This window comes from Haemaphysalis longicornis, unplaced genomic scaffold (genome assembly GCF_048455015.1).
Source record: "Haemaphysalis longicornis isolate Haplotype H1 unplaced genomic scaffold, Haemaphysalis longicornis Haplotype H1 scaffold_3, whole genome shotgun sequence".
NCBI classification, from domain to species: Eukaryota; Metazoa; Arthropoda; class Arachnida; order Ixodida; family Ixodidae; genus Haemaphysalis; species Haemaphysalis longicornis.
The window spans coordinates 5,546,204-5,568,620 of NW_027526335.1; the positions used below are offsets into that span (position 1 = coordinate 5,546,204).

Sequence of the window (22,417 nt, forward strand, 5' to 3'; positions counted from 1 at the left end):
ACTATTGCTAAGTGAAAAACAAAGAAAAAAGAACCAGAGAAATAATTGAAGCAGCAGAAATTTGATGCCTACAGGAAAACTGTTAAGCACGCCCTCTCTGACCCTCTCCCAAAAAGAAATGTCTTAACTTCTTTCAGTGCAAAGCGGCGGTTGCGAGTGATGATAGCTTTTGACCAGAGGCACGATCATCTTGGTCTAGTTAGTCATCTTCGTTTCTTGTCTTGCGCTGTGCCCCGCCTTTGCGTTACGAACCAGCTTGCCCAAGCGTCAACCCTCGCAGTCTCTAGCTGGTAGTTGAGACTAGTGCGAAAGCCTTACTTTTCCTTTTTGACTCAGGCTGCTTGGTCACTGGGAAGAGGCAGCGAAGGACCTGGGCATGGCGTGCAAGCTGGACTACACTGATGAGGCCAATGAGTGGCTGAAGGAGGTGACGCCTAATGTGAGTCTCTCTGGCCTCTTTTTGGTTCATGCTTTACAGCTGCCAGGGTAATAGAAAGCATGATGGCTCTCACCCAGCTCACCATTCTACGGAAAGCTACTAATTATGCGACAAACACTTGAATCTAGCTCTCATAGGATTCGTAGTAACAGCGCGAACAGCACGAGACGAAAAGAAGAGGGCACAAACACAGCCCACTTCTTTTCATCTTGTGTTGTTTGCACTTTTATTATGAATATGTACCAGGTCACTCGATCGTCCGTTTTGGTCTCGTAGAATGTCTGCAAGAGGCATTTCTTGGTTTTTCAGCACCTAAACTTGCATGCCCCTACTTCCTGAAGTGCATGAGATCGTGTTACCAGGATTTTTGCAAAAAATTGTGGGACAGGTGAACTTTATTTTTGTGATCTGTGGTGAAGATGGCTACACATTTAAAAAAAAGAAATATTTTTTTTGTGGGCTGTGTACTGTTTAATGTGGTGCCTTTTTCACACTTTCAGTTGCAAATTTTTTATTCCAAGCAACAAACTTTCTTTTGCGTGTTTTTCTAAACATTAAGACCCCATGAGCTTAGAAATGAAAAGTTGAGCATGTAGTCCAAGTACTCATCAGTTTACAGACATGGTGCTTATTGAGTCATGAGGCAATTAGTAGTTGTATTTCGTGAAAAAAAAAACATTTCTGTGGGTTTTCTCACACAGAAAATAAACCTGGTAGTAAAAATATTTAGAGATTTACAGATGTGGCATTAATCTAAGACCTTGTTTTTTTTTTTTTTTACTCATGACGTCAATAATCTTGTCTTCACAGCAACGCTTCCTTTTTTTTTTGCGTTCAGCTCAAAGAAAAAAAAAGAAAAGCCGAATGGTGGTGTGTGTCGCAAGAGGAAGGATTTCCTAGAAAACGAGCTGGTTTGGTTTTCCGCTCGATGTGCTGGGAGAATTGTGTGTAATGTTTTCTATGAGGACACCAGGGCTGAAAGGGTTCAAATTAATTTTTCGGACGTTAGGGATAATCTTCTCAACATGAGCATGTGTGTAATTGATCAATTTTGGGGCACAGCTTTTCAATAATGGGGTGTAAAATGCAGTGTATGGCTAACAAACATGGGGAACCGTAGGTACTGTGATTCGTTATCAGTTTCAAGATGCCTTTAAAGCCGGATGCCATTTTCCTGTAATTGACATTGTAGCGACCATCCAGTAGTAAATATAGACACACCGCTTGATGCATTTCAACTGTGGTACATTTTCTAGTCGTACTCAGTGGAGTTTACTTGAGGCTTGCCATGTACAGCCGTCACTATGGTGGTCAACTGGAAGGGTCGCGTGGCCCAGAGAGGTTGACAGATGCCGGTTGACATCACTCCCAAAATAACGTCATGGGTGTGATCGTGGAAACATTCGCTGACGACACATTGCAACATTAGAGAAAGTTTTCCGGTGCTTGTTTAACTTGAGTGGCATGTTTCTTGTTTAAGACGTAGAACACAATGGTAGGGGTGGAACAGCTGCGCCATTTGCGCCATTAAGCGCCAAACGTGTGTAGCTGCGCCATCCTGCGTTGAACCGCCCCTGTTGCGCCAAACCCGCCTGAATTAATGGGGACGCGGGTCTTAAAATGGTCGAAAATCGCGAAAAAACGCATTTTGGGAAAAACACATTTTTGAAGTCTCGATACCTTCAAGCACCTACTCTGAAAGTTTCACCGCTGAATTTGGTCGAGAAAGATCTTAAAATCGACTTTGTAAATGCAGCGGGAGCCGCAAAACGCCGAGAATCGGGCTAAAACGCTTGAACTTCGCGCGCGCTCGCCACACTCGAAGCAGACTGCCGGCGGCGGCCATCCTATTTTGCGAAGATTGTTTACGAGCCACTGATTGGCAGGAGCACGCACGCTCGAGGCAAGCCCCTCGTTCCGCGTCTGATTGGCCGGCGCAGTTGAGCCGCCATTTTTATTGTTTTTTTTTTTGCAGGCGCACGTCCGCTGCCGTAGTATTTTCAATTCGGGTCCATTTTCTGTGCCGTTAGTGACTGCGATTCTGTCACAACGTCTTTTTGTCTCGTACCGCAATGTTTGGAGACCTTTAACTCAGCGATTTACGTGCTGCAAGTGCACGAAAAAATGGCGAAACACGCCGTAAATGGCGGTGCCGGAATCGCCTGTTACGTACGAATCTGGTCCGAGAAGCGCTGCGTGGAAACGTTCAGATTTAGTTAGCTGTTGTGCTTTGGTCTTATTTGAAAAAAAAAAGTTGGCAGCACAATATGTTTCTGCTTTTCTTTAGTTTGCAGAGATTGAAGAAAGTGCAAAGTAGCTAGTGCCGTTTGTGAAGTTCAGCAAAAAGTGTAGTTTTCCAGCGCTGTTCGCAAAGGTTTTCATTGCTTGCATAGAGCTTTTCCAGTTATTTTTGTGGTGTGGTCGCATTCTTGTTGTTTTTTTTTTCCCCTGAGGAACAGAGTGACACGGTGCTTTTTATATTGTGGCTATGCTGTAGCAAGAGTTAGAAAGCAGAGATGTATTTTTCTCTATCTTATTTTGTGACATCATGCTCTGCCTTACGGAGTGTTTCATTATCTGGCTTTTGGCATAGGATGATAAGACTGGTATCATTTCATTTGCAATAAATAGATCTAGCAGGTGAGGTTGTTTGTATCACACTGGCACTGATCGCCAAATTAAAGTCCACCTGCAGCTCTGCAGTTTCTTATTTTGTGAGATCACGCTCTTCCTTACGGGCTGTTTCCTTATCTTACTCTTGAGCTAGGATAGCAAGACTGGTATAATTTCATTTGTATTGAATTGATCTAGCAGGTGATGCGATTTGTATCACTGAAGCGTTGATCACCAAAGTGCATATCACCTACAGCCTTGCTGTAGGTTTGAGATGCATTGCACGACAATGTCTAGTTCTGGGTGGCTGCTGTGCTTTAGTCTCATTGATTGCGCAAAAATAACAACACGTGGTTTGAACAACACTGAAAAAACACTAAAAAAGTGAAAGAGGATATACAGTTTCTGAAGTTTTAACAGTAGAAAATTTAATTTACTTTCAAAATGTGTACGGTTTTCTTGTAAATTTATGTCAATCTTTCCAGAGTTATCCTTGTCACATACTTGATTTGCTTTTTTTTTTCGTGAAGAACAGAGCTTCAAAATGATGCTAATTATATTGTTGGAGCTATGCCGTAGCAAAAGTTACCCTGATCTGAAACTTCAAATGCATTTTTCTCAGTTTTTTTTTTTGCAAGACCATGTTCTGCCTTATGTGGGGTTTTGTAATGTTGCTCGTGGGCTAAGATGTCAAGACTGGTACCATTGCATTCGTACTGAATTGATCTAGCAGGTGATGCTATTTTTATTATTCGGTCTATGCCCGCCTATTTGCAAAAACGAGTAGAGTTTAGACAATTTTATACGAATTGTTGATATTTAATGTTCACTTCCTTCATGCATTGCAAAAGTCTTCAAAAGGCAAACACAGCATAACCTGGCAGAGCAGACCTTTGTCATTATATTCATACAAATCATTATTGAGTTTGATCAAGTGAAATTGCTCTAAACCCCCATAATAAATAAATTTTAAAACGTATTTCATGAACAAATAAAGCTATGTTAAAACAAATTACATATTTGAAATCAGCGTAGCAGCTCATCAAGGCTACTAATTTTTATCCATCTGGCTCTAAAAATTTAAAGAGAAAACGTCTAGAGGCCCACCTTTGCGTGATGCGACCGCCATGATGCCTAGCGTCCGAAAACTTGGCTGAAACATCGTGTTTTCGGTTTCATCAATGCGTTAATGGTTTCGGTTTCATGAAGGCTATGAGCAGCTATTGAACCTTGCTTTGGCTTAGCCATAATGCAGCAGGCACTACGCGCCATCTGTTTGAAATTTTGTGTGTTGCACTTGCATGGTTGCGTTTGCCGGTGTCGGCTGCTGCGCCACAATCAATGAAAAATGGCCAAAAGTAAAATGTTTTTGTGTCTCATCACAAATAGAATAATATCCGCATGAAAGGTTATAGTTTATTGGAGATTAACATCAATTTATCGCCCCTGTTTGGCGATACTAGCTTTGCTGCCTGTAACTTTGCGTTGCTGCATGTATTGAACAAACAGGGTCTTGGACGCTTTGCCCTCGCTTGTTAATTCGGTGCACTTTTGCTTTGAGGTATCTACTCATTTTCGCCCGTAAACTTGAAACGGAAATGAATTTGAAACTTGAAATGAACTCCCTGCTAAATGGAGGGATGCTGGTTGCCTTTTGCCTTCCCCCACCACCCGTTTTTCTGTGTTCAGAAAAAAAAACAAATAAACTTCAATTAAATTCAATTCAATTCAACTTTGGGGTTAGCTTTGCTTAGTGGAGGATGGTCTAATATTAATAGGGCCTTCTGACACGCTCTAGTTGGGTACGTTGTCTGTGGTGTAAGTTCGTAGACTCTTGCATCCCTGTGACGGGTGAAGAAAAAGCTACGTTCAGCTTTGCACGCACTGAAACCGCTGTTTGATAGAAAAAATGCAAGCAAACACTGTTTTACGGAATGTTGCCATGGGGTCACAGAAACACTGCCGTTTCCTAGACACAAAGCAAGGCCTGTTATCTGATCCCTTTTGACTCTCCGCGTGAGGTTTGGCCTTCGAACAGTAATAATGCAACACACTCGCTGGGGCCGAAGGTAGAAGACTCCACATTTTGTGAACCTCCAGATATAGTACAAGAACTGCGTTCCTGGTTTAGAGTAGGTTCCAGTGCATGGTAGAACGCCTGAGGATAGTAGAGAGATTGGGTACTTGGCATGGGACTTGCACAGCGGCCTGTAAAGAGATTAGGGAGGCACCCTAATGCTGTGAAACGGCAATTCTGGCTGCTCCAAACCTGCTCCAAAAATGCCTTTCTGGCTGCTCCAAGCCTGCTACAAAAGGCACTTTTGCCTGCTCCCAGGACTGCTCCCAAACCCATGGACCCTGTTCCACCCCTGCAATGGGCAAATATTACAGGTTTGCAACCGCAGGCCTAGAGTGCATGTGTTTGTGAGCAAAGATTATTGCCCGTGGGGATTTGACGGTTGTGGCACAGTGTACTGCTGTCCGGCATGTGATGGACGTCAAAAGAGCCGTGAAGTAATTGGAAGTGGAAAGTGAGGACTGTGTTACAGCGCCTATTGCTCCAACAGAAAAAGAGCTACGCAAAAGAAGGCAACCGTGTTTTGAATGCTTGCACAGACGCTGCGTTCCCTTGGTCTTCCCATGTGTCGCACCCCAGGGACCTGTTTTATTTTGTCTACATGCAGGTGCACGTACAACTTTAATTCCCTCTTTGGTGGCCTTCAGTGCTGCCTTTGCACTGGCTGCTTGCATATGCAGGCCGCCGCCACATTTTTCACTTCAGGGTTTTTCGCTAATGGCTGTAATTGTATGCTGCAATTTCGTTAAGCCGTCCTAATTCTTTTTTCTGAAATAAAAGTTTGTGTGATGCTCCTTTTTCTGACATGAAGGGTGGTGTTGTTGCCCATTTCCAATTGCCATTTTCGACTAGTATTTATAGTTATTATTAATTAAGTAGAGGAGGTACTAATACATGGCCTGCTTCAGAAAACAGTTGCTGAAAACAAGTATTTGAGTGTATTTTATGCCGTGGCCTTTGGAGATGGTAAGGTTCTCCTGCAGTATGTGGTGGTATGGGCAGACACACCCTCCAAGTTCGGTTATCTGGCACATGCTTGATATGTAGAAATGCTTAACATGTGTGGTGAAGGCTAGTGTTAATCTCGTCATGGCCGTAATTCATAGGGCACCTTAATGTCTGTAAGCTGGGTTTTGTGCACAAATAACGCACTCTGTTGTCGACGTGGCAACTTCACTCCAAAAATTGTGCATTTGTTCATTAAATTAATTCACAATACATTTATGCCATCTTATGCAGTGCACCAAGGACTGCTGTATGTTCATTCATTTAAAAATGCAAGGTCTTGCTAGTGGCTGTAGATTGAAAAGCATAGCACGAAGCAGTTTTTGGGCTGGAAATAGTGCATTTGGGTCAGAGAAACTTTGAAAAAAAAAAAAAAAAACCTTGTCTAACGTGAGTAGGTAACTATGGCAGTACATTTATTGGCTATTCAGCAAAAGTGCACAGCCTTCATTCATTTGCAATTGACAGTTGGATAGAAAACATCATGTGTAGGTCGCAGCCACTGCGCGAGTACCCCTGTGAGGTCACACTGATTTGCAGGGTTTTCATGCTATCTCAGCTTTAAGAGTTTTGATTTTATACCATATCATGGTTAATGTCAACCTTTTGCTCTTTCATGGAAAGGTCATGTAAGTAAAACATGTTAAAAATCTGCCCAGTACAGCCCTGCGGGTTCGCCGGCATGCCCTCATAGCTGACATTAGGAAATTGGTGGGGAGGATGGTGTGAAGGAAATGGCACTTTTTAACTCACTTTTCTTGTAAAAAATGCTCACAACTAGGCCAGAAGAACTCATGAAATGTCTTACGCACATAAGTCTCACTCCAAAAGCTCAATTACAAAATTTACATGTGTCAGGAAAGGGCAAAGGCAGCATTGGAGACTCAGAAAGGTCACATTTATTGCATTTGAAGGTAAGGTAGCACGCATGCCAAACCACTTAGCCATAGCATATCACAGACCCGCACTTAAGGGTTGGAACTGCAAGGCAGGAATACCTCGGTGGATGCTGTCAGTGCTGCTTATTGTGCCAGTTGTGAATTGCTTTTTCTAATAAAGCATGGAAGGTTATGTGGAGTACTAGTATGAAGTAGACTGACGCAAACTGGTCTGTGGTCATGGAGTGCATCTTTTACTTCTGATGCTGTTGTAGCAGATCTAACTAAAACCCTGAGATTTTAGGATAGTCATATTAAGCTAAGGATGAGCGAAGCGAGCTATCTGTATGATGTAAATGCACGCTATGAAGGAAGCGAGGCTTGGGACGTTCCAATGAAAAGCGTGTGCGTTCAGGCTTTCTTGCTTTGCCAACCAGGATCGTTCCATTCACACGGCAGCATCTGGCATCTGCTTGATTTGTCACGCTTTTGCCGCCAGGAGCACAAGACAGCCAGTAGGGAATGTGTCCTTACAATAACGGGTATTTTCAAGGCCGCACGAACATTGCCTAACCGGTGTGTCAGCGTATTGTGGCAGTGCAAAACGGCGAAACCAGCAAAAGTGGTCATGTACACGGGAAGCAGTCTGCCATTGTTATCAGCGCGACGCTGTGTGCCTGCGTCTAGCAGTGGCAAGCAAGTGTGTGCGACAAATACTTGTACGCACACTCTATTTGTCACGGGTTCGAGGGAATACTGCCACGTCCATTACAGTGCTAGAGGTGGCATTGGGCTTACGGCACAAGGTGACGGTTGCAGTGAACGTGCCGTTTCGCACTGTGATAAGACGCTGATAAACCATTTGGTTGGCGTGTGCTCATTTAATTTTTTAAAATTTGGAAGGGTTTGTGGGTGACAGATTACTGCCGTTACCACAGGGGTAAAAGTCTAGGAGCATTGTTCCATGTTGTCACGCTCGCATTTAAGCAGTGGAGCAAAAATGAACACCCAGTGATGTCGATGGACAGGTTAACTACCCTGCGAGAATTATGAATGACGGCCAAGATCGCACCAATGTTGCTGACCATACAGGTGCCTTCAAAACAAACGGGGCTTGGGGGGTAGTGCAGCTGGATACTGGCCATGATTATTAGATCTACTTTCCTGCCTAGAACATGAGATTTTGAAATTGCCCTTATTGGTGTAATTAGCTTCAAAGTGGCTTGTCTTCCGTCTCCAAACGATCCAGTAGTTAGTTGACATTTTTTCATAGCAAGCTGAGAGGGGCAGTGTTATTGTGACGAGTACTATTGTGTTGGTTTAATTTAGCTGAAAATTATCGTTGGTACACAGGTTTCTGACCTTCATTGCCACTGAGGCAAAAATCACTTTATAGTCCAAACGTAATCGTATATTTTCTTCTTTTAGACTTTGGTTTGGCCCTGAAGAACTGTCGTGTTCATCCCTTAGCAAGCTTATTGTTGAGGCCAAATTATAAGTTCACATGTGTTACACGTGTCGAGGCTTCCAGTCGTTACTCGTCAACTAGAGTAACAACCTACAGAGCTGCGGAGACCACCTGTAGTAACCTGCTTCTGCCATCACTGGCGCGGAACAAATGGCACGGCACAACCAACCGACACATGCCCTCACAGCTGTGAGCAAATGGCAGGCACAAGCCCTTTCTGGCTGGAAGCAGCCCTTCTACACGGGTGCAGCTCAGTGTGACACCATCACAGAGGTGTAGGTGTCGGAGATCCAAGGATCGAGACTTGTGGCGTTTCAGCTTCTTCGCTCGGTGGGCATCAGGGGCACCGGCACGTGTCCCGTGGGCGACTTGTCGTGGTCCTTCTTCACCTTTGTCTCATCGTTGTACTTGCCCAGCAGCTGCGGCAGGTCGTAGGCGATGGCGATGTCCAGCTTGTCGAGGGGGCAGCCCTTGAAGTACGTGCAGGTGGCAGTGAGAGGCTTGAAGTCGTACATGGGGTTCAGCTTGAAGAACTTGTAGTACAGCTGCGGGTCGGGCAGGTCGTAGCGGCTGACGTTGCTCAGCCGGCTGAGCCCCTCGAAGATGTGGTACTTGTGCGGCTCCTTGGCGATCTGCTCGGCCACTTTCTTCTTGCTCCCGAAGATGCCCTTCTGCTTGTAGAAGGTGCTGAGGAAGCAGTCGACCAGCTTGGCGTGGTTGCGCACGCGCACGGCGTGGCGTCGCGCGAAGGCGATGGTGTTCTCGACGCGCTCATCCATGACCTCGCGCAAGTGCTCCAGAACGCCCAGCTCCTGCTCCTCGAAGAACTCTGCGGGCGTGCCGGCGTGGAAGGGCCTCGAAGCCATGGACACGACGTGGATGACCGGGGCGTCGCTGCTGCCGAGGAGCGGGGACGTGTTCCACAGGAGCTGCCCCGTGATGCGCATGATGTCGTGGGGCTGGATGAAGTCGGCCTTGTTCAGGATGAAGCGGGTTTGGGCTTCGCGGCCCTTGAGCTGATCCAGAAGCTTCGCCATTTCCTCGCCGATCTCGAGCTTGCTCGGGTCGAACACAACGTAGATGGCGTCGGCGCGATCGATGAACCACTGGAAGGCGTCGTGGAAGGGGTAGTTCTCGATCTTGCGCTTGTCCAGAATGCCGGGCGTGTCCACAAAGGTCACCTGGAATGGAAAGCCCATGCGTGAGGGGCACTGCGGAGAATGGAGCAGCCAATGGCCGAGGACAGCTTTCGAACTTGTGCCTGCATGTCGTTTCTGCGTTGAAGCATGGGCATACCTTTTGCAGCAGTGGGTGAGGCAGGCCGATGCCCTTGAAATGATCCAGGAAACCCTGGCCAAACTTCTGGACACTCGAGAATGCCCAATTAGCGGCCATTTCAGTGCCACTCAGTTTTTGAAGCTTGTCGGAGTAATGAATGATGGTGAAATCGATGTCGGACGGTTGCGGACCTGCATTAGATGGATGCCAGAGCTTCGTCAGACGTGTTTCTCATCTAAAGACTGAAGCGAGCAATAAGTGGACTACTGCGCACCTGTTTTGAGGCCTGCCTTGGTATGCTCGGTTCCCAGCAGGTAGTTTATGATGCTGCTCTTGCCTGCGCTCCATGGTCCAAGGAAAAGCGCCATCGGCTTGTTGAAAATTTCAGCATCTGAGTCGAGGAAAAGGAAGCAGAGTGTAAGAGTCCTGTGCAGTCCTGATTACTTCGCCATCATGGAAAAAAATCAAAGACCGAGCTCACAACTGGCCTTGTGTAACTGCCTTCGTGTACTAAATGTGCTGCTTCTATGCGAGCAAGTTACAGTTGTTGAATGGAAAGTGCGCGTTGATGTGGAATCGGATGAAGCCAGGCGAACGAATCTGGAGCCATGTTGTGGGGTCACCTCACAGTATGTGTGGTTCTTATCTGACCCCTATTGTAGACATGTCACCTCTTAGCTCATTCTTTACATTACTTTGACAGGAATGTGCCAACCATGAAGGGCATGCCAAGAGGCTCTAGACTGGCCTAAGCCTAAGCCAACTGTGCAGAGTGCATGAGTGACGTAGTCAACCCAGTGAGCGAGAGAAAAGTACCTCCGAGCAGTCTGCTGCTGATGTCCTTGAACTTGTAGAGCTTTTCCATGGGCTCAATTGCGGTGACGGAGAGCTTTTTAATTTCCTTCAGGATGGTCTCGATGAGGGCCTCCTCCTCCTTGTCTTCCTCTGTGCCGATCTCTGCAAAGCCGAGCACATCGGCGATGTGCTTGCGAGACCGCGGCCCCGCTCTGCTCTTTTCTGCCTGCTCGTGGGACTCTTCCTGCTCGGGCTCTCCCTCCTCCTCCTCCTCCTCTTCCGCTGATCCTGCTTCATCCACCTCCTCGCTGCCTGCTTCCTCCTCCTCCTCCTCTGCCTCTGATGCTCCTTCCTCCTCCTGCTCTTCCTCCTCTCCACTCTCCTCACCTTCCTCTTCATCCTCCTCTCCGTGCACGTCGGCCTCCCCCTCGCCGCTCTCTTCCTCTTCCGTTTCCATTCCGGCTGATCCGCCTTCCTCCTCGTCGGCCTCCTGCGGCCGATTTGGAGCATTAGCAAGCTAACTGCAGCCAGACAAGTGTGCTTGCGATCTGGTGACTTAATATCTAGAAAATTTCGCTTTTATCGAGATAGCTTGCTGCATTAAGACCATGAAAAAAAATAAAAGATGGTTGCAAAGACGCCCATTTTAATAATGTACTACAAACCGCGGTTATTGCCCATTTGACAGAATTGACTACGTGTGGAGCATTACAGTAAGGCTTAACATTGACATTCTACGTAGTTTCCATGTTAAGGTGACCAGTAACTGACATTTTAACCACCTCTACTACAGTATTTCCACAGGGAAAAGCAGCAAGCCACTTCTAAGTGCCTTTTGATACCGCTGTGCTGTATGGATTATAATTCTTGTCATTTTGTGGGCAGAAATTTTCGCAACACAGCTTGTTGACAGCTTTGCTTTCGATGGAACCCTAATAAATCCCAGTTATCATTCTTTTGAAGGCTTCGCACTTTTGTAACAAGTTGCGTAACATAGTCTTTTGTAAACACATGATTGAACAGAAAGAAAGCAAACATTTGCCAATTATCTCTATGCCAGTAGGGATGTACCCACAGTGAACGTACGCCCTGCTATTCGTTTTTCTTGACTTTTATTTAGCGTTACCACCACTGGTAGGATACATCTCCACAGGTGGTGACAATGCAGTGTCTTCACAACCGGCAGTGACTCTCTCACACGGATGTGCGCACCTACACTTGTTACGCACTTTATGGGTTAATCTTTGAACGCTAAAGAGCACACGGCATTATCTACGATTTGCCGCTTTATCTGAAAGACTTTTGGGGATTGATCATTGGCATTGAGAACTGATGTCAATCAGGAAGGGGGGGAAGTTGGAGGGGGGGGGGGGGGAGCAAGGGGATGCCCTGCGACCTAGGCGGTGGTCTTCTTGGCCTTCTTGGCGGCCTTCTTTGTGGTCTTGGTCTTTTTCGGCTTCGGCTTTACCTCTTCGCTTTCGCCGGCAATGTCTCTCTTGGGTGGCTCCTCGTCGTGTTCTTCCTCGGAAGCAGCTGGGGCCTTGGCGCGCTGCCGGAACTCTTCTAACACAGCTGGCTCCTCCTCACTGCAAGGGGAAATGAGAGCGCGGGCTTTATTATGTCCAGCCACCACTGCGTGGCAGAGTTCGTTTGTTCCATCAGCCACACGTAAAAGTCTCACAGGAGGTGGCGTTTGTTTGGCAAGACAATCCTTTCGTGCCTATTTTTCTTGTTATTTTTTTGCACCTGGGACGGGACTCGCACTGGTGGGCACACTAGCGCCCTGAAAGTGACCGCAGACTTGTCAGGATCGTCAGTAGTAGCCCCATGTCTGCATTTTTTGTGGGCAAAACAGGGCTGTGTGGCATGTTATGGCCATGCTGCCTGTACAGCATTGCTTATCAGGTCACTCGCTTTCCGGTGGGAGCAATGGGGATGCCTGAGGCGTGTTTGCTAGCGCGCGCCACACAACGGATGAGAGGCCACACTAGGTGTCTTGGGGGCACAGGGCCTAGCAAAGGCTGCAAAAACGCTGTAAATCATTTCAAATAGTTTCCATGAAGCGCCACCGTGCTGTGGACACTGTCCAGGCCTTGTGCACACGGAAGGGCTAGCGAGCGGGGCAGGGCAGGATAGAGCAGCAGGAAAGCCACTGCTTCGCCAGTATCGTCTGATGCGGCCAGCAATGTCATACAGGCGCCATTGCTTATGGAAAAGGTGACTAACCACGGCAACTGTGTGGCTGAGGCATCGCGCTACAGTGCCTGAGGTTCTGAGCTCGTTTTCTGGCTGCGGTGGGCATTTTTTTTTTTTGAGATTATGATGCATTCAGAGATTGCCAAGTGGCCTTGCAAAATTATTTGTAGCCCCCAAGTGTGGTGCTCCTCATAGCCCTGGGTGCTACTGGGATGGGAACGAATTAACCCAGGCAATGAACTCGAAAGAGGGGTGCAAATGAAGCCTTCTTTAAATATATGTTTCTCAACTTGAAATCTATCGTTGAAGCATGGTAAAATTCCACTTTATTTAGGTGTAACGACTTCCTGTGGTCTCCACTATGCAAAGATTTCATGGAATAAAATAATTGCGCAACTACCTTGTTTACGGTTAGCTTTTTACCACTTGGACTGGCTTTTTTTTTTTATCATAACAGTGGTGTAATTTGGTCATCCAATAACTTATGTAGATTGTCTAAGAAGCTTGAATTTCTGCTTGAATTTCATACTACGAATTGGATTGTCCTTTGCATCACAGTGTTCGAACGCTGTTACATTGGTACATCGAGAATTTGGTATTGTTGATTGGAAACTAGACCCATATCATCATTCACAATGAACTGTTGTTTTTTTATATGGCCAGAAGCTGTTTCTCACAAAAGTGTCGGGCCATTTCTAGCATAGGAGTGTTTTATTCGAGCACATTTTCTCTTCCTTCCCTAACAAAAGTAGTCATTTACGGCACTTTGGAGTGCGACAGCTTGCAAAATATTTGAGGAATCATCATCATTATTGACTTGCTGATCAATGTGCGCTGCAGGATGCAGGCCTCTCAGACTTTCCACCACTTTTGTCTTTATAGTACATGATCTCGTTCTGTTCTTTGCTGCTGAATTTTCTTATCTTGTCCTCCACCAAGTCTTTCGTTCTTGGATACTTCTAACCCCTTCCCTCGGTGGCCATTCCTAATTAGGTCATTGTCAAAATATTCCACCTAATTCAACATGCCTTGCAAGTATCTTCCTTGCCCCCAGCGGAGTGCAGGCATCACCAACTCTTGCCCTCCTTTGCCTGCTGCCCACTATGGGAATGGCAAAGATGCCCCGCACTCCCCGAGAAGTGCTGTAGAGTTTCATTTCCTCTCGACTGTTCACTCATCCATCTCTTTATTCCGCTCCCTGTCCCATTCTTTAGCTAGGTGGGGGGGTTTGTCATCCAGCTCCTAATAAACATCAGAAGTGGGATGAGCACGCACTGTCTGTTTTGAGGAACGACGTCACAATCCCGCTTGTCGTCACTGTTACGGTGACCATAATGGTGTGTCGTGACATGTGTTCCAACAAACCTCTTTATTTTAGCTCATGTCGTCGTCTGCGATGAGAGGGAAAAGCGAAAGGCTCCTCCTGGGCACTTGCCTGGTGGGCTCAGTGTCGTCGCGTGTCGGGGCCGGGAGGTCCTCGGCCGATTCGTCCCCTCGGTCGATGGGGTGTCGTTCGACGTACTCGCGGACGGCCTGTAGTGCCAGCTTGCCACAGTCCTCTACGGTCAGCAGGACCGGCTTCGGTGGCTCGTGGGGTGCTGCTGCCTTGCCACCTCCGCCGCCCCGCTTCGGTGCTTGGTACACAAAGCCCTCTGGGGCAGCAAGGGGAAAGCGCGTCTCACTCGCTCAGCACAATGAATGCCTCCAACGGGATAACGTCTTGAGAGGCTAGGAGCAATACCTTTACCTTCCCGGTCTCCTTGTTATCACACCTGTCCGGTAGCCTGACATGTGCTTTATTTATTCTTGTTGAGGGGGGCAGCCATGCATAGTTTCAGGCGGTGGCCTACTATAGCACAGGGGCCGCCACCTCTGAAACACTAATGATAGCTTCATCTTTTTCCTCCTTGCGCACCGATTGTTTATCTCCCATTTCAGTAGCCAAAATTTTGATTGATATGTGTTGGGAACATGCAGTATGATCATCAATGCTCTGGTACCCAGTCTAAGACATGCTGATTCTCTAACTATAGCGATGAAAATTGTGCAGCTTGATTCATAGCTCTCGAAATGTGTATTTTTGCTTTCTCCGTTGCTGCTCATTCCACACTAAGGACAGGCAAGGAGCAGTTGAAAGAAGTGGGGTGTCTAAACCAGGCACCATTCTGCTATTTAGTGCTGGAACACCTTTGCATAAGTAAACGACCTGTAACTGCTACACACTGGGTAAAGCATGTGCTGTTGTTAATGCAACTGTTTGCTGTTGAATGACCTTTTTGTCCTTCTAACATCAAGGGAACCATCTATTCCTGTGGACCTTGGTGTCCGGTCACTTTTATTGGGAAAAGGAAAGTCTTACCAGGATAGTTGGACTCCGATGGCATGAACTCTGCAAACGAGAAGAGAAGATAACGGGCATCAGATTTCTGAGTTGTTCAGTGGTAGACAGCTACGCTTGTTATGGCTCACCATTGCAGGTGCTATTCAAACACTCGTTTTTAAAGCGAACCTTTCTTTGCCTCTTTGATGGCAACAGCATGCAAAAATGCACTGCAGGAAAGCCAACTTTACACAATGGGCTTCCACATAGGCACATAAAACACACAAGAAAAAAAAAATGCTTCCCGTGGTTAGAATCAAACCTGGGTCCCTCGTGTTATGAAGCCGGCGTCTATCCGATTGCGCCATTCCGACACTGTCGAAGCAGTTTGGATTTTGGACTTCGACTCAGGTTGCATGGGGGAAAGGTTTGCGTTTTAACCAATTTTTAGTAACTGCAACTGTATTTCCTGTTGCAGTTACTCTGTAAGAAAGTAACAGTATTACAGTTACAAGTCCTCTAACTTAAAAGTAATTAGTTACAGTTACAAGTTACTGAAAAAAATTAGTTACTGGTAATGTGTTACTAGTAATTTGTTACTGCCCAACACCGGGTTGGTAACAGGAATGTGATACATTGTTGAGCAGCCTTTCCTAAATCTAGCCTTTTGCCTTGGTGTTTGAAGTCTAGGGTGTCACAGACGCAGTGAACTATAAACGTGGTGAACAACCTGCACTCAGCAGAGGCTAGGCTGGTGTGTCTGTAGTTTTGTAAGTTCTTTGACTTCACCCTTCTTGTGAATTCGAATTAGGTTGGCATTCTTCCAGGCTAGTGGTAGCTTTAATGTCCTGTGGCATTCTGCGAGTAAGTTTGCTAGCTTTCAAGTGTATCATCACTGCTGTCCTGTAGTAGTTACGTCTTCTCCTGCACTTTTCCTTCTCTTCATTCCCTTGATGCCTTTTCCAACTTGTGTTTAGTTACTGCTGAGAACCTCACGAACCACGCTACGGAGTACGGAGTAAACGGCACGGAAAATGAATTCATTGTTCTTTTAGTGCCATTTTGGGCATGCAGAATGGCTATCACTTGTATTTCTTGTGGGGAACGCAGAAGTTTTACGTATTACGAACAAAACAGGCTGCCTTTGTGGCAGAGTTATGTAGCCCACTTGCAAGCAGGGAAGCACTCTTGGGAATAGGGAAGTTCTGCATATGACAGGCATGTTAAGGGTGGCTCCAGTGCTGATGTAAAATTCAATTTTTTTTCCACAGTTTATTTTAAGCAGGCAAGGAAACCTTATTATACCAAATAATAAAACAAAACGCACTCATTCGTACATGCTGGCAGCCTTTATGGTGCTCCTGAAACCAATATCACTGATGCACCATGTTGTTGGTGGTAGAATCCTGGTAAATCCTCCTTTCACTTTGGTTGCCAACTAATTTTTTATATTTTCAGGCTTGTAATATCTGTGAATGTGGTGGGTTATGTTTATCATAATGGGCCAGAAACCTCGGAAATTAGCAGTTGTAAAGTTTGTGCACCCTGAAAAATTTGTTAAAGCAGATCATGAAAATATGGCCAAAGCAACAGTGGTTGTGGCTGAAACAGCCTCAGCAAAGCATAAACTGGTATTGGCTTCAGATCCTGTTTCCTGTTAAGGGGGGACACTTAAAGGGACCCAGAAAAGCCTTTTGTAAAAGTTACAAAAGGCCTGTATTGTCTCGTAGTACCAATATAGCGATGCAATTCCGTTGCAATTATTGATCTACATTCAGTATTAGCTGCGCGAGAAGCAATTAAGTGCACCTCTCCCCCCTTGCCGATCGATTCCTCCTCCCTCTCTGCTTCTGTCAAAGCAGCTGGAAACACTGGGAATAGCCATGTGACATCGCGACGCTCGACTTCCGTTCTTTGCTAGCTACATTCCTGCGCCTAGGCACGCGTCAATCGCTGCGGACCCGCCTTTGCCTCGGGATCGCGCAGGAAGGAGGAAGAGCAGCTGGAAGCCGATGGCAGTGACGTTGCCGGCGGCTGACGATCGGCCGAATCAGGGGGGCGCCTCGCCGTTGCGTCAGCTGCGATCGCCGTTGCGTCAACCGCGACCGGCGTTACGTCAGCCGCGGTTGGCTCGCTGCGGCGTCGCGCTCATCGGCTGAGAAAGGCGATCTTCAAATATTCGTTTACAAATTATCCGTACAACGTATGGGGCTCACACTTGGCTCAAAAATCCCCGGTTGTGTGTTCTACCACCTGAATGCATTTGATTGCCACCTTCACAAAGCTTTTCTGGGTCCCTTTAAAACTTGAAACTGCTTCCTGTAATTGTTAAGTAAACTGTATGAAACTTCTCAGTCTTGCTGCTTTTTCCCCACTGATTTCAAATATGCCACTATTTTTTCATTTGTTCAATTAGTTACCAAGATATTTAGAGATAATTTTTCATTTTTGGAGGAACAATAGATAAAACAGTGTTAGTCGTAAGGCTGTAATCTTTGTATTTTACAATACTGTGAACCCACGTGAGTGCAATAAGAGAATCGTTCTTTTTTTTATGAACTGCTTGGAGCTAATTTTAGAGCTCATTAAACTTTGGTGTTTGAAATGGCCACTCAAAATGGTTCCTTGCCACTAATGCCACCAAAGTTTAATGAGCTGCAAAATTGCACAAATTGAACTCTTGGTGCGTAGCTGTGTACATATCTTCCACTTGCATCGCGAATGAGCTGCCATGGCAGAAGAGATTGCAGGCACCTCGAGGCAGGCCGCGCTGCGTGACGAGGGCAGAGTAAAGAGCAGTGAGGGTGCTGTGCCGCCTTGCCCTGCCGTGATGCGATGCCCTTCTTTGGCTCCGTAGCCGTCCGCATCTGTCTTCTTCCCTTGTGCAGCGACTTCAAAAGCTATGAACAAACTGGCCCAACAGACCTGGGGCGGTATTCTGGAGTTTTGTCCCTTTTGCGTCCCTTTCAAAAGTGTCCCTTTTGGCGAACCCTGATTGGCTAAAAGCAAACAACTGGAAGTGACGTAACGCAAGCGCGGCAAACCTACTGCCAACGCTCACTGCTTAACCGGAAGTACGTCGCGATGAAAGGGACGCAAAATGGACGTTTTCAAAAGGGACAGTTACGAGAATACTGCCCCAGGGCAAGCACCCAGGAGGGTAACTGTCAGTGCCTATGCACAATGGTGTCTGGAAGCTGTTCCCTGTTCTGAAGGGGTTAACCAGGCTTTAATCTTCAAAACTCTCGTGGCCGATGGTTGTAGAAAGTTGCATGCTGTACAGCCGCGTTTGGCACTGCAAATAAATTTAGAAATGACAGCTGACCACTGCCAGACCACCAGGGTGACGGAGTGGCTCCAAAGAGATGGGACCGGTAACTCAATGGGGGAATGACATGCGGAAATTTGGTGGCAAATGCGTAATTGATTTGGACAGCACTAGATAGGAGCAGCTGCAAGTCAGTGGGTCAGGCCTTCATCCTGCAGTTGGACACAAAAATGGCTGGTGATGATGGTGAAGCGACAGTGGAATTGCGCAATGTTGAAATATTTGTTGTAGGGGTGCTTTGCAAGCGTTTGGTCCTTCATCATTTTACGCCTAGTGCGCGCACGTTGTGTTTCCAGTTCCCATGAGCACATTCACTCTCCGCTGCTCATCGTGTCTAGCTGCAGCGCGTAGACGCTGAGTTCCAAGGTTGCAGTGAACTGCACCAAGGTGAAGCAGGTTGTTCCGCGATCTCTAGGCGCCTGCCCCTATTCGGCAAAGGATGGCCGGGGGCCCGCTGTTGGCGCGCGCGTCTTGCCGTGGTGCGATTCGTGTCGTACACGCCTCGATTAGTCGGCGCCACTTCCGGTCAGGGTACGGCCGTGGCGTTTAGCGCCGTCGCTTACCACGAACAAGTGGCGGGCCGCCTTTATTTTTGGGCGTCGGGCGTATTTATAGCGTTAAGCCCCGCGCGCGGGACGCTGTGTCGTCTTCTGCCGCCGCGTCCTGTGACGCGCGCTCCGGCGACAGCGGGCCGCGCTGCATGCAGAATTGCCGCGGCCTGACCCACTGAGGGTCCCTGCATTGTTTCTGCATAGCAGACCGCGGGGGCCGTCTTCATTCCCTCTAGGGTGCCAGTGCGTACGGGCGCCAGCTGGTGCGTCTACGGGGCTTTCGCCTGCTGGCGGGCTTTTTAAAACTTGGGTTGCGAGCGCCCCAGTCTGGTTCAATCGGACCGACCTTGACACCTTGCCAGGAAGATAGTGTTACGCATGATCACCGCTTGGGCGCTTCCTCGTGGACAGTAGTTGTGGATCACGTCGGCGTATGATTGCTCCACTGTTTTCTTTCCGCTCACTTGTAGTTTCGACCGCTCGGTGGCGTCGTGGACAGATTGCTTAAAAGTGGAGGTTATCGTTGGCACGTTTGAGCCCTCAGTACTGGCGTGTGCTATATCTTACAAAACACTTTCGGGCCTGTAATCAACCTTCTCCCCACGCCCCCCTATTTCTTTATCACTATGCTTTTCCATTAAAACTTCAAGGGGGCTAGCTTCTGATTCCAAGAAACTCGGGCAAGCACTCCGAATCTTCGAGACGGACTGGCACCCGCTGCACTTCACCACACTGGAAAGTTTTTTGTGTGATCAAGGAGCAGACATACGTCCGTCGAGTCAGTTGGTGTTCGCCACTGCGTCGACTTAACTACCGTGACGTCCAGCAAGAGAGTTCCCGCTTACGGCTGTACTGGTCGCGCTCAGCAAATGTTTGTATGCCTGTCGTGGCAAGGAGATCGCTACAAAGGTTCCTCTACGTTGTAAGGTTCCGGGGGCTCATCCTCACGCAGGAGAAGCATCGCCTAGCGCTGGTTAACTCATCCCCGCCAAAAAGCGATGTTCCCCGGGACTGTTGTGTACCTCGCGGCACATGCTATATATACACGAACGGCTCCCTTGCGACCTTGCATCCGTGCCGAGGAGGTCAACAGAGCGGCCGCCCCGCTCGCCAGCGTCGCGTGCAAAGAAGGAAACCGAGGGGCCGCACTTACCGTTCACCCAGAGTCCGACGATTCCGCCGATGGCGACCACCATTATAAGCACGCCCCGGGCGTCCAAGCTGACCTTCTGGTCGTCCGCCGACGGTGCCATCCTGTCGCCGCCGCTTCCCTGCTGTTTGTCCAACCTTGGTCGTCCCTCGTCGGTCTCGTCGTCGCAGTGCTTCTATCTCGTCGACAGCAGGCGGTCGCCCTACCCGACCCTGATCTCCCGTGCGACCATACGGTCTTCCCCGGAGCGCGCTTGCACGTCCCTGGTTCTCCCACGTCGCCCGCAGCAATCGTGGCCGAGATTCGAGCGCCGCGGCCGCCGCTCGCTCGCCCCCGAGATGAGGCGAGGGCACGGCAGGAGGGAGGGGGGGAGCCTAAGTTTGGGACCCGACCCTTGGTCCCCTGCCAGTCCTGCACGCATGGCGGCCGAGCCCGCTCTCTCTCTCCTCCGCTGGCCCGGGCTCCGCTTTGCTGCGGTTCTTTTAGCCTCCGAGCGTGTCTCTCTCAGGTGTGTCGCCGCCACTCGGGACGATGGAATGCGTTTGGCTCTCTTTCCTATCACTACAGTGGCCCCCTCTTTCCCCTTGATTCCTTGCTGCCCCGTAGAGTACCACGGGCTGGCGACGATTTGCGCGAATGAGTCACCGCCGCCGTTGCATTGCCTTGCAACTCTTACAGGGGCGCTTCCAATCTCATCGTGTATACAGTGCACTGCTGGCGAGTCGGGACTGCACCTATGCTGTTGCCCAAAGTTACTCTTCTGCAGAAGCTCCTTGTATACGTAACGTCCGACACCGGTCGAGAAAATTTCAAGCGCGGGAGTTATTTTTTTAATGATATTACAAGAATAAAAAAAAGGTGACGTTCACAGACGTCGTTTCGTGTTCACCTGAAGCGTATTTCTGATCAGCTTCGCATGATGTTGCGGTTACGAACGCGGCTGCGTTGAATTGGCGGACAAACGTCCTGCTTATGTCTTCGCAGGCTCAGTATGTGCTGGAAATGGGAGGTGCGACGTCGTACCCTCGTCTCGAGTACAACAAGATTTTCGCGTGGAGTTGTGCGCACCGTTGTGCCAATTGTATCGCTTCTGTTTGCTTTTCTCGCCTCCTCCTCCTGCCGAGTACTCGCGGAAGTGCGCAACAAACCCGAGTGGGCAACTGTTGAGAGATTTATTGCCTTTGCGGAAGGAAAACAAACGCCGGTCTTCGTGCGTTGGCCCGCTCGGCCACGATTCGTTCTTCTCCGGATCCGAGAAGTTGCCCTGTGCTCCTCTGTGGTGGAAGGAGGTGTAGCGGGCAGAAACAGAGTTACTGCAGTATGGGTTTTGTATCGCGACTCCCGCAAAAAAAAAAAAAAAAAAAAGACTCCTGGAGCATTCTGTCCATCGCTGGCTTTTAAAGGGACACTGAAGTGAATTTGTCAAGCTCCCGTTTTTGCTTGCACTGGGTAGACTGGCTCAAATTAGCACACTTTTCATCGTTTATCCGGTAGACAAATCGGTAATTATTTTACAAAGCGCGAAAGAAGAAAAACTACCATGCGAGGTTTGCGGCGGCCGCACAAACTAAGCTGTGACGTTGGGAGGAGGGGGCGCCGTGATTGGACGATGCCCAAGGTTAGCAATCAAACAAGTTTCGGTTTCGGTTTCGGTCTCTAAAACAACATGTTTGACATTCGATGGCGTCGTTGGATGGGCATTCTCAATATCCCAGTTATCGTAGTACCGCGCTTCTGCCATGTTGTCGGCTGTAAAATGCATAAGATAAGCCTCCCAGGACGGCTTGGAATCGTAGCATTCACTATCTGAGGCCTACGCAGTGCATGAACGCCCTCCGCGTCCCCGCAGACGCTCAAATGCATGCGCTTATCCCCCATATTTGGAGCTTGCCTCGCTCATGCCTGTATCGTAAAAAGCGTGTTCGCACCAGGCCAAGGGTCTGTTGATTCTGGCCTGCGCCCACTGCCCGCTAGCAGTCGGTGCTTATGGCAACAGCTCGCCAACGAGAACTCGCTAGCGCGGCAGTGGCAGCCTGCGCGAGTTCTGTGGACTAGTTCGTGGAGCAATGAACGTTGCGGCCCAAAAAAAGGTGAACTCAGTATAGATAACATCGGCGAAAAACAAAAAAGTTAACTCATAAAAAAAAAGCATGTAACCGCGGCGATTCGAACTTGTGACTGGCAAAACACTTGCGATGACATACCTAGCACCCCAGACGACTAGGCCACAGGCGGCCGCTGGCGGCGATGGAAAAGATAAGGTATATAATGTATAACCAGTTTACACTTTTATTTAGTTTTAGTATTTCAAGCAGCTTA

General features: G+C 48.0%; 2 protein-coding genes across 8 annotated transcripts in view; one reads left to right on the top strand and one right to left on the bottom strand.

The window, feature by feature from the left end:
• Window positions 1–22,417, top strand: part of LOC144173888 (hsc70-interacting protein-like) — a 43,272-nt gene that overhangs the window by 15,205 nt on the left and 5,650 nt on the right. For all 7 annotated transcript variants that reach the window (XM_077702195.1, XM_077702193.1, XM_077702192.1 and 4 more), the window contains one exon: window positions 337–439. In XM_077702195.1, coding sequence (XP_077558321.1) covers window positions 337–439 — 103 coding nt within the window. The remainder of the gene's footprint in view (window positions 1–336; window positions 440–22,417) is intronic.
• LOC144173887 (sarcalumenin-like) lies at window positions 6,567–20,437 on the bottom strand. Its single transcript, XM_077702191.1, has 8 exons — window positions 20,102–20,437; window positions 15,109–15,138; window positions 14,185–14,401; window positions 12,022–12,139; window positions 10,575–11,043; window positions 10,033–10,149; window positions 9,777–9,949; window positions 6,567–9,661 (listed from the first exon to the last, which is right to left on the bottom strand). Exons 1-8 carry the CDS (start codon window positions 20,199–20,201, stop codon window positions 8,795–8,797), a joined length of 2,091 nt encoding a protein of 696 aa, XP_077558317.1. The 5' UTR covers window positions 20,202–20,437; the 3' UTR covers window positions 6,567–8,794.

Bases quoted from the DNA above. Each gene is read 5' to 3' on its own strand.
- LOC144173887 (XM_077702191.1), bottom strand. From the start codon at position 20,201: ATGGCACCGTCGGCGGACGACCAGAAGGTCAGCTTGGACGCCCGGGGC. The intron at 10,150-10,574 runs GTACTTTTCTCT...TCCTCGACTCAG, and splicing joins CAGCAGCAGACTGCTCGGAG to ATGCTGAAATTTTCAACAAG. The intron at 9,662-9,776 runs GTATGCCCATGC...TTTCCATTCCAG, and splicing joins CTCACCCACTGCTGCAAAAG to GTGACCTTTGTGGACACGCC.